The 19,646-nt window shown below is 44.6% G+C and overlaps 1 protein-coding gene and 1 long non-coding RNA gene across 5 annotated transcripts; both read left to right on the top strand.

Moving 5' to 3' along the window:
- Window positions 1-5,396: 5,396 nt before the first annotated feature.
- LOC125310150 lies at window positions 5,397-6,115 on the top strand. The gene is made up of 3 exons (XR_007196251.1): window positions 5,397-5,486; window positions 5,594-5,700; window positions 6,024-6,115. It is a non-coding gene; the product is annotated as an uncharacterized LOC125310150 (long non-coding RNA).
- A 3,970-nt stretch (window positions 6,116-10,085) lies between these two features.
- On the top strand, window positions 10,086-19,646 carry LOC125310186 (zymogen granule membrane protein 16-like). 4 transcript variants are annotated; one of them, XR_007196257.1, is made up of 5 exons: window positions 10,086-10,242; window positions 12,132-14,428; window positions 14,657-14,783; window positions 18,124-18,199; window positions 18,562-18,630. XR_007196257.1 is itself a non-coding variant. In XM_048267362.1 (5 exons), exons 3-5 carry the CDS (start codon window positions 14,377-14,379, stop codon window positions 18,923-18,925), a joined length of 543 nt encoding a protein of 180 aa, XP_048123319.1. In that variant the 5' UTR covers window positions 10,086-10,242; window positions 12,132-14,227; window positions 14,375-14,376; the 3' UTR covers window positions 18,926-19,646. The 4 variants fall into 4 exon arrangements, 3 of the variants coding, with proteins under 3 accessions (XP_048123319.1, XP_048123316.1, XP_048123317.1); XM_048267362.1 differs by lacking the exon at window positions 18,124-18,199 and having other exon boundaries at window positions 12,132-14,227; window positions 14,375-14,428; window positions 18,562-19,646; XM_048267359.1 differs by lacking the exon at window positions 18,124-18,199 and having other exon boundaries at window positions 18,562-19,646.

Genomic DNA, 19,646 nt, shown 5'->3' with positions numbered 1-19,646 from the left:
CTGCCCCCTGGCCAGGAAGGTCTCTCCCCATCCAGGCCTGAGAGCCATGGTGCGGATGTTGATCTGGGTGATGTGGATGTGCTGTCGCTCCATGCCCCTCGTTCTACGATCGATGACGTAAGCGGGGACGGCCTCCTGGATGAGCTACATTCAGACATGGTGCAGCCAACTGATGAATCCACGGTGCCAGGGGAGGTCCCCGTCGGCTCCTTGATGTCACAGGTGTTGAGTGCCTCCAAGATCCTGGGTCTTCAGGCCCCTATGCCAGACATGGCTTCCCTTGGGGGCGTCTGGGAAGGCGTCTCGCACAGCAGCCCACCACCCTGTATACCTGTGGCAGTGGATTACACGAAGGTGCTGCAGACGGCATGGGGTAAGTCGCTACAGCGCCCCCAGTTCAATCCAGGTTGCCGTCAGCTGGCAAAGGCTGCCTATCCGGCCCGACTCAGGGCTGGGGATATGTCACCCGGTCGAGCAGTCCATCGCCGCCTGGACTTCCCTGGGGCCTGCCAATGCATCTCCCAATCCACGCTGCCAGCGTAAGGAGTGTGCCAAGACGGACCGTCTCATCAGTCACTGCTTTGGCCGCATCAGCACGGGCAGCCCGTATGGGCAACGCCCTGGCCATCACTCTGGCGGCTCTGCGAAAAACGATGAGCCCGGAGGACCATGATGCAAGGGCCCTGGTGGATGCCGCACTGTCAGCCCACTCCCAGCTGACGCGTGATGTGGGGAGTGCTATGGCCTCTGCGGTGCTGTGCCGTAGACAGGTGTGGCTTGCCCAAACCTCTCTCCCTGATGCCATCAGGACAGACCTTTTAGGTCTCCCCGTGGTGCCTGGGCATGTGTTCCATCCAGACTCCCAGGGGGTGCTGGACAGAGTGGAACAGGCTGGCGCTTCTAGAGAAACTGGTCAGCGTGTGTGCCACAGGCGGGCTCCGGTTCCCCACAGGGCAGCATCAGGTAAGTATGGGGGGTGGGGCAGCCCGCCCGAACACCACAGGTAAGTATCAACTATGCTGCCCCACGGGACCCGGCGGCTTTATGCACCAGACCAGGCTCAGCCCCAACTCCCTGGCCCAGAGGGACAGCAAAGACCTCGGCGGGCGCCAGGCAGAGTTGCAGGCAGCGGTGGCGGTCCTGCCCTGGGATCGGGGCTGCACGTCGATTGCCCTTCCCAGCTGTCCAGGACCTCCTGGGAAGGGATTGTGCCAGACTCTTGGGTTGTGGCTACGGTGACTCACGGTTACCGCCTACAGTTTCGACGGCGGCCCCCTACGTTTTCAGGGGTCAAGATGACGTCTGTGAAAGACCCCCTTTTAAATTCCGTGCTTGTCAAGGAGGTCCAGGAGTTGCTTCTGAAAGGGGCCATCTCAGAAGTACCGCTGCACGCACGGCACACTGGGTTTTATTCCAAATATTTTATTGTGCCCAAAAAAGACGGAGGTTACCGGCCGGTCCTCGACCTCAGGCCCTTGAACCAGTACCTCAAGGTGCTGCCATTCAAAATGGTCCACGTTGGAATAGTGATTCGTTCCATCCAGGAAGGGGAGTGGTTTACGTCTCTGGATCTAAAAACGCAGCGTACTTCCACGTCCCTATCTGCCCAGCACACAGGTCCTTCCTCCGCTTCGCCTTCCAAGGCAGGGTGTTCCAGTTTCAGGTCCTCCCATTTGGCCCTTCACTGGCCCCCAGAATTTTTACTCGCGTGGTGGCAGCCGCTCTAGCCCTCCTGCAGGTCCAGGGCCTAAAGATCCTACCGTACCTGGGCGACTGGCTAATTTGTGCCCCATCTCAGGTGCAGGTGGTGCACGACACCAACACGGTTCTGACCCATATCCAGGCCCTGGGTTTCACGGTCAACTGGAAAAAAAGAGCAACTTGCAGCCCCGCTGAGCAGGCGGATTTCCTTGGTGTCCTCCTCGACTCGGTCAGCATGGCGGGCGTCTCTCACTCCACGGAGGGCAGACAGCTTGACCGAGGCTCTGACAGGCTTTCGGCTGGGCAGACTGGTCACCGCCCACAAAGTCCAGAGGCTGTTGGGCTTAATGGCCGCGGCAGCTGCGGTACTGCCATTGGGCCTGCTGAAGGCACGCCCCCTGCAGTGTTGGTTCAATGCCTTTCAGCTCCACCCGAGAGACGACAGGCATGTGAAGTTGCAGGTGTCTTCTGCTTGCATCCGAGCCCTGCATCCTTGGGCCGGACAGGAGGTTCTTACTCCAGGGTGTTCCACTGGGGGCCTTCCTCACAAGAGGCAAGTCATCTCGACAGGCAGCTTCTCTGACAGGCTGGGGAGCTGTCTGGGAAGGGCTGTCAGCGGGCGTGTGGCCTCCCTCCTGGGCGTCAGATCATCAACGTCCTCGAGCTGAAGGCCATCCATCTCGCCCTGCAGAGGTTCCTGCCAGGGTTTCTTGAAGCCAACATGTTCTGGTGAGGTCAGACAGGCGCCTCGGCGGTGTATCATGTCAATCACCAAGGCGGCACGAGGTCCTGGCGGTGCCTCCAGGTGGCGGAGGAGTTGCTGTCATGGGCATGGCCGCGTCTGGCTTCAGTGAGGGCAGTACACGTTCCAAGTGTGGAGAACAGGGCGGCCGACATTCTCTCCAGGACCGGGCCACTCCCGGGGGAATGGAGATTGAACCCAGAGGTGGTCAGCCAGGTCTGGGCTCAGTATGGGACTGCACAAGTGGACCTGTTTGCGTAGGCAGAAACGACTCACTGCCCAGAGTGGTACTCTCTCGTTGGACAGGGGAGGCAGTTTGGGCCTGGATGCTCTGTCACAAGACTGGCCGACAGGCTTGTTGTGCCTTTTCCTCCATCCCTCTTGTACCTCAGGTCCCTGCGGAGGATCAGGGAGGGCCAACACACAGTTCTGCTGGTTGCTCCCACGGTGGCCGGCGAGGCCTTGGTTTCCAGACCTTCTCCGGCTCCTGCGGGGTCAGCCATGGCAGTTACCCTGCCGGGCGGATCTTCTGTCACAAGCAGACGGGCAGATCTGGCATCCGAACCCAGGTGCCCTGCGCCTGTGGGTTTGGCCCCTGCAGAGTCAGTCATTGAACAGCTAGCTGAGTCTGTGCAGGAGACTCTGAACAACGCCAGGGCTACTTCTACTAGAGCTTGCTATGCACTCAGGTGGAGGATCTTTTTTTTAGTTGGTGTGCCAGCTTGGGTCTTGAGCCAGCGGTTTGCCCTGTGCCACAAGTTTTAACTTCTTGCAGTCCTATTTGGATCAAGGCAAGGCGGTCAGTACTGTGAAGGTTTATGCCTCGGCCATTTCAGCCTTTCACCAGGGTCTGCGGATAACAGGCCCTTGGGTAGGCATCCACTGATTGGTCAGTTTTAAAAGGGGCCGCCCGGTTGCATCCAGTTAGCACTGCGGGCACCAAACTGGGATTTGCCCACCGTTTTAATGTCTCTTACTGAAGGCCCGTATGAGCCCATTTTAGATGCAGATCTGCGATCTTTGTCTCTAAAAACTAGCTTTCTCCTGGCTCTTTGTTGGCCAGGCGTTGAGGAGCTGTCGCCCTCTCCGTCAGCGAAGACTGCCTGAGGTGGCAGGCAGGGGGCACTGGCGTGTCACTTTGGCCTAATCCAGCCTTCCTGCCTAAGGTTCTAAGTCAGCAGTCTATCAACCAGGTTCTGGAGCTGACCCAATTCCAGCCGTCTGCTGCCTCACAGGCAGAGCTGCGACAAGTTGCTCACTCTGTGCCCAGTCAGGGCTTTGAGAGCTTATCTGGCCCGTGCGCGGTCGTTGAGGAGGAACACACTCAACTTTTTGTCTGTTATGGGCGGCCGAAGCAGGGACTACCGCTTTCCAAACAGCGGCTGTCGCGTGGCTGGTTGAGGTTATTTCCCATGCCTACCAGGCTCTGGGAATGCCGGTCCCTTCGGGTACAAGGGCTCACTCCACCAGGAGTATGGCTACGTCTTGGGCTGCCCTTAAGGGGTACCAGCAGCGATATCTGTGCAGCGGCTTCATGGGCGGCCTTGCACTTTTACCAGGTTTATAGGGTGGGCGTCCACTTTCGCCCAGCTCGGTTGGCGGCGCTGCCCTCATGTCCGTGACCGGCGAGGTTTTAATGGTTAGCTTAGAGCTCCTCGGCGACTTTTTTGGTATGTGTCATCCCTTTTTGGACCGGAGTGACGGTCAGAGTGACGTCGAAACAGATCGTAAAGTTACGCGTGTAACTATGGATCTGTGAGACCGAGGATGACGCCACTATCCTTGTCGCCGGACCATCCTGAGGCGCTCAAGGTAGGAGACTGAACCGGGAGCAATCTCCGCTATTTACAAGCTCGAGTCGTTCTGCTTCCAGAGGTCATGGGCATGACTTTGTTGACATATGGTCATCCCTCGGTCTCACAGATCCATAGTTACATGCGTAACTTACGTTTTCGACATCAGCCGATCACACACAGCGCCTGTTTCAGGTTTCTGTATCAACAAAGGTGACGCGTGTCAAGATAAAGAAAAGAAAGAGGTAAGAAAATGAAAAGTAGTTATCAATGTCCTTAATGTTGACAGCTACAGTAAGAGCTAAATGTAATTTTGCCGTTATAAAGTCCAAGTGCAATATCCAGTGTGGATAAGCTATGAGCCACATCATGTAATTTGCGTGTTTCTCTTTATTATAGTCTAATAAAATCACGGATAAAGTTCTCAGGCCCGCTGCTGTGGTGTTCAGGAACAGCTCCATCACATCTGTCGCTGCTTTGAAGAGCAACTCCTGGATTGTTCTTTTCTTTGGCACTGGAACTGGACGACTGATCAAGGCTGGTCATAATTTCACAAGTACAACACAGCAAAAGCTTCCTGTTTTTGTTTGTTTGTTAGTTTGTTTAAAGGAGAATTCCGGTGTGATATTGACCTAAAGTGTATTGAAACATGATACCGAGTGTGAACGTATGTCTCATAGCCCATCTCGGCTTGTCCTCTGCACTCCAAAATCTGGCGCTAGTTAGCCGATGCTACCAACAGCTTTTTCAATAGTGGTGCTTCGGCATCGGGCTAGCCATGCAAATAAATCACTGTTTTACACCCATTTACGAGGCTCAATGTATCTCCACACTTCATTGGTAGACTTCCGAGGGCCCTGACATTTAAAACGAGACATTGAGAACTTTGAAAAAGCACTGGTAGTTTACTTACAAGACGATTTCTACAGACAGTATCTTCACGAAGTTTAGCGTTTGCAGCCATCTTGAATTTAGTCACGATAAGTCGAGCAACGAGTAAGAATGAACAGGTATGATAAGGGATCAGATTCCAAAAATAATTCAGAGGAAATGCATGGTTTCCAGTTGCTGCTACTGAATCCATGCTGTTATGAACATTCTCATGCTTTTTAAGACTTCTATTCTCTGTTCCGCTCCAGATGCACGTTCCAGGATGACTGTTCCAGCTCGCACTGGGTCTCTCGGTTCCTGGGAAGTCCCAACAGAGGGACATTATGTCTGTCCACATGGTCAGACGCAGCACTGGGCAGGTAGAGGAGGCTTTTTTTATGAATGATTTAATTGCATAGTTTAATAGTCTTATTATGAGTCAGATCCTGGTATGAGTCTTTGGTTTTCTTGTCTTGTCCCATGTCAGAACATCACAGTGACAGCTGCACCCAACCTGAATGGAGGCATATGTTTCTCATGTGCTTTAGAGAAGTGTGACAGTCTGGGCCCCTCCAACTGTTCCTGCACCTACTAGTGAGAGCTTCCCTGCTTATTACTGCTCCAGTAAACCACAGTGGACAGCTGTAATATATAATAATAATAATAATAAGCTTTATTTGTATAGCACCTTTCATACAAAGAATGCAGCTCAACGTGCTTTACATTTGGAACAAGAAACACAATAATAAAAAACATCAGTCATTCCTCGTCATTGCTGTGGCCATTTATGATCCAATCAGCAACATATCAGAAATATAGAAAAAAACATGTAACACAATAATAGAAAAGAATCAGTAAGTTATCTTCGTTGTAGTGTGTGTGACCCAGAGAGCCTCTGTGTGTGCTAATGTGTGCAGGACTCCGCCTCAGAGTTAGGATCACATTCCAGACGGAGACGCTCACTAAGGACGTGCTTTTGAAAAACTGCTCCAGCATCAGAGGAAGCCCGACTTCTGCTTTGTAAGAAAGCTGTTTTCCTTCCTCATATTCAGTGTGTTTGAAGCAAATGAAAAAGCCCAGAGTTCTTTCAAATATATATATTTTTTTTAATCAATTTTGCAGATTGTGTGTGTGTGTTCCACAGGTGTATGGAGTGCTTCTCTGCAGGGTGTGTGTGGTCTCTCTCAGGTGATGCTTGTACCTGGAGAACAGCATCCTCAGATAACTCAACCAGTACACAGGTGAGACAAGCCTCTGGTACATCATCAACAACAACAACTACAACAGCAGCAGTTCTTCATCTCTTACAATTACTCTCAGATAACATATTGGCTCTTTCTGTCGTCCCTCTCTCTCCCTGGCTAGGATGTTTGCCAAAACTGCCCGTCAGGTCAAAACTACTCGGTAAGTTGCGCCCTCAGCTCCATCTTATGTCTAAGAAGCGCAGGATAGACATGTTACCTGAAAAACAACAGTTGTAAATGGTCACACATGGAGGATCTGATGGGGCATTTGGCTTGACAACAGAACATTTTAACAGGGGTTGCAAATCTTTGGGTGACACACCAAAACAACTTAAATAGAGGCCTAGGCTATTTTTAGTGTCATTTAATTATTTTATGTCAGCCTTTTTATCAAAGAAAAATACTTTGTCTCATGATTGTTTTTTTACTCATGTCACCTGAAGCATGATGGTAGAAATAGTTATTCAAAAGCACAGTTGATCTGTGCATGCCATGACCAACTTTTGATTATTTGATATGGAAAGCAAGTTTATTATTTTGGTCTGCTATTACATTTCAATCATTTCATTTATATTTTAGTATTCTCTCTCTCTCTCCCTCCTCCGTAGTCTCTCTGAGCACCCATTCCCCCACACATGTTCTCTCCTCTTTCCTCAGAAACCAGAGATTTTGTCTCTGATACCAGACAGGGTCTCCCTCAAAGGCACATGCTACGCTCTTATAACTGGAAGGAACCTGGAATCAGTCACAAAGATCGTCTTCCAAGGACTGGACTGCAATCCCAAAGAGTAGGTACCTCTCCTGAAAAAGAATGTTGTCTGAATTGCCCTAGTAATTTAACAATAACAACCTTTATAATAATAATCTTTACCTTTGCCCTGAGGGTTTGACACATAGAAAATCACTTCTCCCAGATAGACTTGTTGAGTTGGAATAAGATTTAACTTATTCATAGATTCCATAGATTAACATTTAAAGAATGAAAAACTCATTGGCATAGGCCCCGACATTGGTGCAGATGTAATTGAATCTATACCTATAGGAGTGACGGCAGATTGCCTTCTGTGGAACAAACAAAAGATTAGATAAACATAATATCTATACAAGGCCTTGTGTAGAGAAAGGATATGGAATGGCAGATGGGGCTTGATTAATTACAGTAATTAACTCCTGAAAAAGAATATCTTGAAATCATACTTACTGTATAGTGATTGGTTATGTTACGACCCGGCTCTAAGCCACAACATAAAGAGGGAGTCGGGACAACAGAGATAACTTTAACCAATCAAGTATTTATTTAAAAGTAACCAAAAGCTATAAATAATAGTGATGGCAGTCTGACACTGAAGCTTCGATACGTGCTTCAAACCATTAACTACAATTCCATTTGAACCACTGCTCCAAAGGTTGCTTTGGTATGGAAAAAGCACGTGACATATGACACCCGAAGCAGAAACTGCTTCATTCTCTGAATGGAATCACCTGAGTGTTTTGCAGCACCACAGCCTCGCGAACCGATCAGGCACGGCCTCGTTTCTAGTCTGAATTGTAGCACGCTCAAAGCATAAAAACTTTAGGCCAAAGCACAACATTGCGTTTGGTTCGTAGCCTCTACTGTGACAAGCATAGTTTGTTCGTATCAATTTATTTTTATTACAATGTAAGAGAGACGTGGGAAAACTTTATTCTGATGGCTCCTGATCTTTATTTATAAAAAGAATGATATCCCATTCTTATTCATGTGCACTACGTATGTGGGGGTGGGGTGGTTAGGTGCGTGCACTAGATTTATTTCACTAGTAAAGCTTCCTGTCCACTTTCTAGCCAGGATAATTTAGATGCAGTCTTGGCTTTTCACCAGGAGAGGTCGCTGTTATTTAAGCTTCAAGTAATGAACCCATTTTCGAATCAACTGTTCAAAGTGGTTCAGTGCTTCACCAAAGCTTCATTTGCCCATCACTAATAAATAACCATTATCAAAAGATGTCTAGGGGAAAGTAAAAGTGTGTATGCAAGTGTGTTCCAAAGTCAGTATGATGTTCAAAGATAGTAAGAGAAGGTGCCAGTGGGCAAGAGATAACCCAAAGGTGCCTGCAACAGAATGTGCCTAACAGAAAAGTGCCCCAAATTAAGAGAGACTGCAAACCCTTAAATACCCACACACTTTTACCAGGCGTGTGTGATTATCTAATTGGGCAAGCTAGGCCTGCATTGCCCATGCAATGGCCATGCCAGGCCTGAAGGGGTCACATGGGGTCGTAACAGTTAGAACAAGATTTTTAATATGATGTCCTACATATAAATTCTTTCAGGCTGTTATATTAATAATAATAATAATAATAATAATAATAATAATAATACATTTATTATGAGAAAAGCGCCTTTCAAGGTACCCAAGTACACTGTACAATTAGGTATAGGCAAGGAAGTACATAAAACATGGAATCACATCCATGGATGGATTCACTGACAGTATGGACGGTACAGTACATTCAGGCAGGGACAATGAGAGAGCAAGCATATAGGAAAGACACAACACTTTTGAAACCACTTTCCTATATACAGACACACAGATACACATACACACACTCAACCACACTTGCACACACTCACACATACTGTCCTACCTGTCTGTACTTTTGACACTCTACTTCCCTGTTTTGTCACATGACCAGGTCCCCAGTGTTGTCCTGTTCAGGTAACTCCAGCTTTGTGGAGTCTCTGACATTCCACATTCCGAGCGGAACCAAAGGTGCCGTGAGAGTGTGTTTGTTGACGCCGGATGCCCAATGCCATGGCAACGCCAAACTCTCCTACGATTCCCAGAATGCACCATGTGACCTCCTGCTAGACTCCTGGTTCCTGGCCCTGCTTCCTCACTGCTTCAAAGTTGTTCTCCTCCTCGGTAAGAGCTTTGTTTTTAAAAGCTTTCACAGAAATATAATATGCAAACATGCTGTGTAGGACAAGAACATCTGTGATGGTCAAACACACACACACACACACACACACACACACACAAAACATAATGGTCACACATTTACTTCCTGTTTCATGTTTGTATGCATAGGTGTCATACACACATACACATACACACACACACCAGCAGCAGCAACTAAAACATATCGTAAAGAAAAATACAGACAGCCCAGAGTGTACAAGGCTGCAGTCAAATGCAGATAGAACTCATATCCAGCTCTCTGAAGCAGATGTGCTCGAATGGCCTACCTGGCCATTTCCAGAAGCAATGAAAACATATCTGTTGTGTGTGTGCGCGAGTGTGTGTATGTCTGCGTGTGTGTGTGTGTGTGTGTGGTGTGTGTGTGTGTGTGTGTGTGTGTGTCAGGTCCTAAGCTTTCTATTGTTAATAGCACTATGTGGATCAATAATGTGTAATAATGTGTTTGACTTTAGCTATTGCATTCTACATGCTCAAGACAAAGCCCACTAACCTGACCCTAGCCAGATGAATTTCGTTCCGCTTAGCTCCGCCTAGCTTCACTCACATCCATCTGGGACCTCTTCCATTGAGAGTGATTTCTGCAACCGACTTTATGGTTCAGCCAATCAGGACGCAGGGTGGGAGTTTCATAGATGTGACGTAGTGGAGAAGCGACCGTGAGACTGTTATCAGCGTCGCGGGTTGGCTTCGATGTGAGTGGTTGAAGTAGCACGTCAATAGATGACGGACAAGTGGCTTATTCAATCATATGCAAGCATTTTTTTTATTAGGCCCAGCCTTCTGAAACACTATTCCAATGGATCGGTTCCAGATGGATGAGTGGAGCTAGGCGGAACGAAATTCATCTGCCATCTGGGTCAGGTTAAAAGCCCACTGCTAATGAGGGTGAAGACAAACCTGTGCGATACACCAGACGCACCTCCTAACCAGGTAAGTTGAACATAAATTTATAACTGTTGTTCACAAATGCTGAAGCTTAATGTTTTAGATCAACACACAGCATAATTTGTGGACCAGAAGACATGATCTACAAAGGTCATTACATAGTTCATAGTAAAACTGGACAAAAGTGTCTGATAAATGCATACAGTACCATAACCATAATTATCATGTTACTTTGTCATTTTTTCTCAGCACTGCTTGTCTGTGTGTGTGTGTCGAGTGTGTGTATGTCTGCGTGTGTGTGTGTGTGTGTGTGTGGTGTGTGTGTGTGTGTGTGTGTGTGTCAGGTCCTAAGCTTTCTATTGTTAATAGCACTATGTGGATCAATAATGTGTAATAATGTGTTTGACTTTAGCTATTGCATTCTACATGCTCAAGACAAAGCCCACTAACCTGACCCTAGCCAGATGAATTTCGTTCCGCTTAGCTCCGCCTAGCTTCACTCACATCCATCTGGGACCTCTTCCATTGAGAGTGATTTCTGCAACCGACTTTATGGTTCAGCCAATCAGGGCGCAGGGGAGGGAGTTTCATAGATGTGACGTAGTGGAAAGCGACCGTGAGACTGTTATCAGCGTCGCGGGTTGGCTTCGATGTGAGTGGTTGAAGTAGCACGTCAATAGATGACGGACAAGTGGCTTATTCAATCATATGCAAGCATTTTTTTTATTAGGCCCAGCCTTCTGAAACACTATTCCAATGGATGGGTTCCAGATGGATGAGTGGAGCTAAGCGGAACGAAATTCATCTGCCATCTGGAGTCAGGTTAAAAGCCCACTGCTAATGAGGGGTGAAGACAAACCTGTGCGATACACCAGACGCACCTCCTAACCAGGTAAGTTGAACATAAATTTATAACTGTTGTTCACAAATGCTGAAGCTTAATGTTTTAGATCAACACACAGCATAATTTGTGGACCAGAAGACATGATCTACAAAGGTCATTACATAGTTCATAGTAAAACTGGACAAAAGTGTCTGATAAATGCATACAGTACCATAACCATAATTATCATGTTACTTTGTCATTTTTTCTCTCAGCACTGCTTGTCTGTATGAAATATTGTTTTGTAGCCTATGTATGTGTGTGTATTTATATACAGTATATGTATGTATGTATATCTGTACATTATTGTCTTATTATTATTATTATTCCACTGCTTGGTTGAATTTCCCATTGTCCTAAGTAATTTAGAACGACCATTAACCACCGTATGTTATCTGCACACCTATGAAGTAGATCCATTTTTTTGGCCGTATCACACTTGTATATTAATTCGCTGAACTCGTTCTGAAGTTTAAATGAACTGTCACGTTGCATCCGAGCTGTAAAATGCAGACGTTCAGAACATGGCAACATTGTAGCATATGACGGAGGTGGCTTTTAGCTAGATGGATGACAGCAGGCTAAGTAAAATAGCGATGTTTCAAAGCTAAAGTTCATCAGAATTTTGGGATACACCCGCTTGACAACGGGAGAGATAGAACTAACGACTGGCCTTTGGCCGTAGCAACCATCCATTTAGAACTAGTAACGGCAGTTTGTCCTGCAAGTTGAGAAATTAGTTGATATGTGTCGGAAGAAATTAGTTCTACAAACAAGCGATTAAAACGTTTAAATTGTAACAGGAAATGAACACAACGCAAGTGGCAACAGTGGAATAAGCGGGATAATGGACTCCATGGTGGTCTGTTCACAGAAATGAATGCACTTACGAGGTTTAAACGGCCCTCCGCTTCGCGTCGGGGCCGTTTTACAACCTTGACCGTGCATTAACTTCTGTAAACAGACCACCGTGTCGTCCATTATCCCTTAGCCTACTTGTAATGCTAGTGTGAAACCAGCAACCAGAACCAAATTCCTTATGTGTGAACAGATTCTGATTCAGCCCAGAGGAGATGGCGCCCTCTTCCTGTGGAGCCAGTACGACTCAATTAACTTCACGTCAGAGTCTCTATTCCTGTGGAAACTGATGTCTTATTGTATAGCCAAAGCTTTTGTCTTATTGCATAGATTTTACATGTTTTCTTCGGCTTGCAAATGCATGCAGCAGTAGAATAATATTGTCAGACATTACAAAGAACTTTGTCATTTTAAAGGTTTCTAAGCTAAAACATTTTTTGTCACATACAGCAAACATCACCTCACAATCCGCTAGCTTCCTGTCCCCTGAATACACTGTAAAAAAAAAAAATCAAGGTCTCTGTAGACAGCCCAGGTTCCGGAAACGGCAACAAATACAGCCTGGTGCAGCCTGGGCTTGCTGTTGTATGGAATGTATGGGAGTTGGTGGCCTGGAGTTTTTATTGATGTGTAATTATAAAATAAGTAAAATCCAAATTAAAAAGTAAAATCCATACCTTTATTATTACAGTATTTCTTGATTGCTTACATGCACTTAATGGTCCTGTGATCTGCTTGACCTTGAGCCTCACCTATGGGCACAGCAGAAGTCATGTGTTATCACTTTTTCATCGGTTTAACACATTTATCAGATCCTTTTCCAAAACATCTAACACAGTTCTCATACAGAGTCCAAGCTCTATTGGATTAACTGTGTTGAACAAATGGAAAGCAATTACTCACATCTAATTAATATTGCTTGCAAAATTATTAACTTCTAATGTCACTGTGTGACACTTTGCACAATTCTTCAATCAGCAATCATTCGTTATCCATTTGCAAGCATAGATCTAAGGCACATTTAGAGAAAGTATTGAGACAATACAAAACCTGACATGTCAAGATGTTTATTGTAGGTCTCTATTTCAAGTTGTAGTTCAATGTATGAAATGTGTCTTTTAGGTACTTATAGTCCTACATGTCAATGACAGTTACATCTTGGGAGGAATGATAACAATTCATTTTATTCAATACATTAACTACCATACCATACAAATTAGATACCATACAAATTAGAAAAAAATGACACGTACATGTATTTTGTTGTCCATTGTGTAATGATTGATTGAAAGCATAGTGATTTGACTACAAGTTGTGTTGTTTGAAGGTAAAAAAAAACATGTTTTTTTTGCTGATTTTTTAAACATGTTTTTTGAACATGAGTGCAAAATGTATAATTTTGGCCAGAGTGCTTTTGTTTAGATTTATATGTTAATTGTTTTGAAAACTTAATGTCTGAGTTGACACAAGCATTAAAGTGATCAAGAAAAAATGTAATCGAGCAAGGCCAAGTTAGTTCAGCTGGTTGAAAAAACAAAACAAAACAAATCCTGTCTTGTCACCTGGATGTATAACTGCAAGCACACCTGCCATTGTCTGGAAATAGGCCAAAGAGAGAGTTGTGACACTGTTTGATGTTGCCGCCACGCGATCAAAAGTTCCAAAAAGCCTGTGTAGAATGGCTGTATGGCAGGAGGGTGGGATGTATTTCTGATGCTGGGGGGCATATTTAGCGTAAAATCTGTGGGTAAATAATGCTACTTCTTTTATGTTCAACACACTTCTCTGTTATTTTATATTCTGAGGATCCACCCCATAAATGGTGTGATGACATATAAGTCATGAAACCCGACACCGCCACACCGCTCACATTATCAGTTATACTGAGAAAGATCCACCCCATAAATGTTGTGATGACGCATACGGGTTACGTCTCAGTTAATGTGCCAGTAGGCCATTGTTTCATCTGTATTCTGGAAAATCTATCTAAACTCAACACAATCGTTGAAAATCCCTACTAAGCCTGAGCATTGTCTTGTTGCAGAGAGAGGGAAACATTTCACAATTAGTGATATTCCCTTCTCTTATTTTTGCCATTTCACAAAGAAAGTGTTTTGCAATTACCAGTCGAACAATAGATGAGTAACCTGAACTGTGTACTTTGAATATGACCATTCACTGAAAAACACTATAAATAAGCAGAGAAATGGTAAGTATACATCATTCAGAATCTCCTGCTCAGAAGCGAAGATCCTGCTCCTTCTTGGACACTACACACATACAAAGACAGTGAGTGCCTTTCAGACAAATCCCAAGATATTTTAAAGCAGCATATTTTCAAAGTATTAATGTCATAAAGAAACACCTCAAACTACTAAAAATATACTAAACTACTAAAATTATAGACTACTAACTACATGTTGTGTCTTCTTGCAGACATGTTTGCGCTGCTGGCCTTGTGTCTTCTGTGCTCCAGTGCCTGGGCTCAACGTGAGTACCTGTACACATCGCTAAGCAGACCATGAAACCCGACACCGCAGTGGCTGACTGCCAACAAATGCAGTGAATCAGACTCACAGCGGCAAATGTCGGCAGGAAACGGCGGTGCTTTGGCACCATCAAACCATGAACGGAGCCGGGAAAGTGGGGAATAATGAGGGTTGTGGCAGCAGGTGATAACGTTTCCTAACGTATGATCTCTCCTCTTTTGTCACACAGACCAGACGGATCGGTACTCTTTCTCTGAAACCGTGGGCAGCGGCACCGGAACCCGGTATGCCACGCCTGGAACGGGCCGCATCACCGCTGTTAGAATGTGGGAGCAGAACAACAACATTGTCACTGGGTATGTAAACTCAGAATGTTGTACTAGTGGGCCAGTTAAGCACAAAAATGTATCACTTTGTATTCAGCAAAGTAAAAAAAACTGATCAGATTTAGAATTTTAGGCGCCTCGGATTTTGGCCCCTGTGATACCAGTAACCACTATGTAAGTTTTCAAAGTGAAAAACAAAGGGAACAATAAAGGTACGCTGTGTGACTAGGACACGTTCAAGTACATTAAAGCAACACCAAAGAGTTTTTTTGTACCTTAAAATAATGTTTCAAAAATCGTTTCAGTGGTTCATCAACCTGTAACAGGGTGAACGGCACTTCTGCATTCGCTTTGCGGCCCTCTATCGGTTATAACCGCACTATGTAAGTTTGCCAGATCTGGTAGCAGGTCTGTAGTTTGATGGAATGAGACATAAGAAACTACAAATTTGACTTGCATCTGATGTCGCAATACATCATACTTTCATAAATCGTGCAACATATTCTACCTTGTCTGTGGACATCGTTATTTGCCAAGCTGGTGCTGGATAAACAAATAGCGTGCGTGCGACAGAGGGAAAGTCCTTTGGTGTTGCTTTAAGAATATCAGGCGCCTACAACTCCAATCCTTCACAGAACAAAAAGGCAGCGCTTTCAATGAGCCACATTAAAATTAATAGGCCAAAATCATGTGTTTTTACAATATCTGTGCCTGAGGTTCCTAATTTAAGTCCAGTGCAGAACTGAACAAGAGAATCACAAGGCTATGTACTGTATCTTGAAGGTCCTGTAAGTGAATAACTTGAAGCACTAAATATCTTCAACCTCAATTATGCTGCTAATGAGGAAATAAAATCGTTATTTAGATGAGGTGAACTTTTCCCCACATTGGAATATACAATGGGATGCTACAAGGAAGGGAAGGATAACTTCCATGTCTTTACCTGCATAGGTCTTTACAAAAGGAGGGCTTCACACAAGGGCTGACGCTTCAGCAATAGCCTATACTGATACTGTGCTTCATTGAACACGGCTGTTTTCAAGTTAGCTGATTGTAATTAGCGAAGACCATTATTGGCTATTTACTCATTATTTATTATACCACACTGCACACTTGCACACACATTCCGTGTGCCCACGCTCCACTCACATCTGCATTATTTTTTTCGAACAAGAACAATAATAGTGGGAGTAGGCTATTATAGTTTTTTTTTACTTTATTTTTATTGGTAACAACAAATACATACATAGATACATACATACATTTTAGTGTTTTTGTGACACAAATAAATAAATAAACTAGATGTACCGCAGAGCGGTACAAAATATGACCGCCGCCCAGTCCAGCACATGTTTTCCACAGAAATAAGTCACGCTGTAAGGCATATATGATTCTAACTGTCTCACTGAATTGCATTATGCACACTCAATTCTCACTGGTATCTGCTAGACAACAAGTACCAAAACATGATTAGTTATGATAGATTTCACATGTAATATACATTTTATACAACCCCACCCCCATCTTGCCTGTTCATAATTCTGAGAAATTCTTGAATTTTGTGCATGTACATGTTTATGTTTATGTGTGTGTGGGTGTGTGGGTGGGTGTGTGTGGGTGGGTGTGCATGTGCTTGTGTGTTTGCCTGTTTATGTGCCTGTGTGTGTGCATGTGCATGCATGCGTATATATGTCTACTGTGTGAGTATGTGTCATACGTAGGATTACTGTGAATGTTTGTGTGTGCGTGTGTATCTGTTTATGCACATGTGTGCATATGGAATGGGTTTACATGACCCCTGGAGGCAAACATACGCAAAAAATTGGTCATCCTAGGCCCTACGGTTCTCAAGATATTCACAGAAAACTGTGTGTGTCCTACCCTCCTTTCGGGGGGTCCAGTCCAGCGGGGGGGCTACAGATCAAAACGAAAAGCGATGGTTCCATGCTATCCATGTGGGGTTACATGCCCACCAAGTTCCGTGTACCCCGGTCTTTCAGTGTCCCGGGAATCCTTGTTGGTGTATGGTCACTAAATGTACACATAAATTATTTTATTGTAAGGCCCCCCATGAACGAAAGTCCACGAAACTTGGCATGCATTCGGAGGGTGTCATAATGATCCTACACTTTCAATTTCGTGCAATTTTGACCATGTCAGCCAGAGATATTGTGATGAAAACACCTAATGTTTTGCTTTTTAATTTTTAACTAGGTGGCGCTATACATGAAATAAGTGGTAATGGGATAGGTTGACATGCCCCCTTAAGACCAACATACAAAAAAAAGGTGGACCTCCTAGGCCCCTACGGTTCTCGAGATATTCACAGAAAACTGTCTCCGCCACCTACAGGCCAGTTGGTGTATAGTAACATAAATTAATTTATTGTGTGGCCCCCCATGAACGGAATTCCACGAAACTTGGCGTGCACTCAGAGGGTGTCATAATGATCCTACACTTCCAATTTCGTGCAGTTTTGACTATGTTAGGTCACAGATACCTCGCGATTACAACACCTCATTTTTACTTTTTGTGTTTAACTAGGTGGCTATACATGAAATGAGTGGTTATGGAATGGGTTGACATGGCCCTTTGAGATCCACATACAAAAAAAAATGTTCCTCCTAAACCCTACGGTTCTCGAGATATTCACAGAAAACTGTGTCTGCCCTACCCTCCATTCGGGGGGTCCAGTCCAGAACAGGAGGTTCCATGCTGTCCATGTGGGGTTACATGCCCACCAAGTTTCGTGTACCCCGGTCTTACAGTGTCCTGGAATCCTTGACGGAAATTTGGACATGCGAAAAAGAAAAAAAAAGAAAAAATCGCTATTCGCTGCGCGGCGGTCATAATAAGGGGGGCTATAACATGCGGGAACATTCATACTCTACATTTTTGTTTTAACTTGGTATGTCTACCTTCAATTCATTTTGTAACTACTTTCCCCAGTTCTTTTCATATAATTCTTCTTTCATTTTTAATTTGTACAGTATGTTATCCTTTCCATCCCTTGGATTTCCTCGATAGTTCACCACTGTTTATGATTTGGTATGTTTGCTTTCAGCCAATTCTTAGTGATAGCCTTCTTACTTGCTGTAAGCAAAATCTTTACTAGATATTGGTCATCTTTGGATACATATTCTTCCAAGTCTCCTAGGGCTATTATAGTTTTACATGAATATTTTCAATTGAATGAATACACAATTTAACATCAATACCAAGATAACTTGTTTCTTTTGACTTTAAAACAACTGTATTAGTTAGTTCATTTCTGTTTTCTATCCTTTTCCACCTAATAACATCCATATTTGACTTTAAAACAACTGTATTAGTTAGTTAGTTTCTGTTTTCTATCTTTTCCACCTAATAGCATCCATATGACGGTCATGGCCCCCAGGGACCAAATCTGAGGCGGCTACGATTCTAAATCTGATCAGACCCCCTTTGTGAGTTTACTCCACTAAACTTAGTTTAACTGATTTCAGCAATGAGGAAGTGCTGAACAAATTGTCTACTAAGCTGTCAGATTTGTAGAATAATTAAATCATTCTAGACTGCTTCTGCAGTTCTAATAAATATAGATCTATGTTAGCTATGTTTGGCCATAGCTTTTGGTAGGTAGACTGATGAAAGGAAAGCCTCTAGCTCCAAAGACGAAGGTCATCCCTCGGTAACTTATATCACCTTCCTCTATATTTGGTGTTCCTCTCAAAGAGGGAAGGCAGCTTTTGCTGCGAACTGGAACTTTTACCCCTCTGGAAACACTGAGAATAACCTGCCTCTTATATGGTCAATTGATCGCATTCAGGTTTCAGTTGAAGTATGGCTTCGCCTGGAGTCCTCAGGTCGGCCGCAACACCACCAACCTTGTGGAGATGTCCCTCTTTAAGGGCGAGGCCATCGTCCAGGTATCAGGGAAGTACATCCCCAGCAACTTCATCTCCCTGCTGCAGTTTGTGACCAACAGGGGCCGTGTCCTGGCAGCGGGCCAACCTCAGGGCCTGTCCTTCAGCCACTACGGCACCAACAGCGAGAGCGAGCTGAGGATCCTCAGCGGGCGTGCCAGCAGAGCGGGCATCACCTCCCTAGGTGCCCAATTTGACAGTATGGACGATATGGGGTACGAGACGCATGGCACAGGCAATACCACTACCATGGTGCCTTTTCACTAAGGGCCACCTTTCATTTTAATTATGTCAAGCTCAGCTCTTACATACTCATAAAAGTCTTTAATTTAATCTTTAGTTTAATAATTTAATCATTTAAAGTCTGTCAAGATTAGTATTTTGTATGTTGAGTAAACGTTTGAGAAAATTACATCTTCTCATATTGGGTTCACATAATGTCCATGCTGGTTGTGGTTTGTTTCGTGACAAATGCTATGAATTAATAGTATTAAATGTATTAAAATATGACTGATTGAAAGACATTAAACATTCATTAAAAGGCAAAGTCTTTGATTACCTATGATGACACATCACATTAAATAGTTTAATACTTCTATTTTAAGATTCACATGAGGGGAAATCAATGTTCCAACACTTTTAGTTTGAAAATTATTTTCGGACTGTATCACAGACCAACCCTTACAAAAACTACACTAGAGGCAAACTATCAGCAAAAAATACACTAGAGGCAAACTACCAGCAAAGTTCTGGCAACAATGAGAAGTTTGCCACTAGTGGCAAATATGTTCGCCAGTGATTTGCCACCACACTTAGCCAGTAGACGGCAACAGTCCCACCCCCTGCTGATTACGGAAGTAAGAATTCAATACAATTTCTCAATTGACAACTGGAGTATGATGTTTAAATTTATATGTCGTTCTGTTTATGACTCCTATGTTTGCATGTGGCCATTGTTTTGAACCTATGATCTTCCTTGTCAAAAAAG

Source organism: Alosa alosa, chromosome 17 (genome assembly GCF_017589495.1).
Source record: "Alosa alosa isolate M-15738 ecotype Scorff River chromosome 17, AALO_Geno_1.1, whole genome shotgun sequence".
Lineage (NCBI taxonomy): Eukaryota > Metazoa > Chordata > Actinopteri > Clupeiformes > Clupeidae > Alosa > Alosa alosa.
This window is presented reverse-complemented; position numbering and strand designations above follow the sequence as displayed.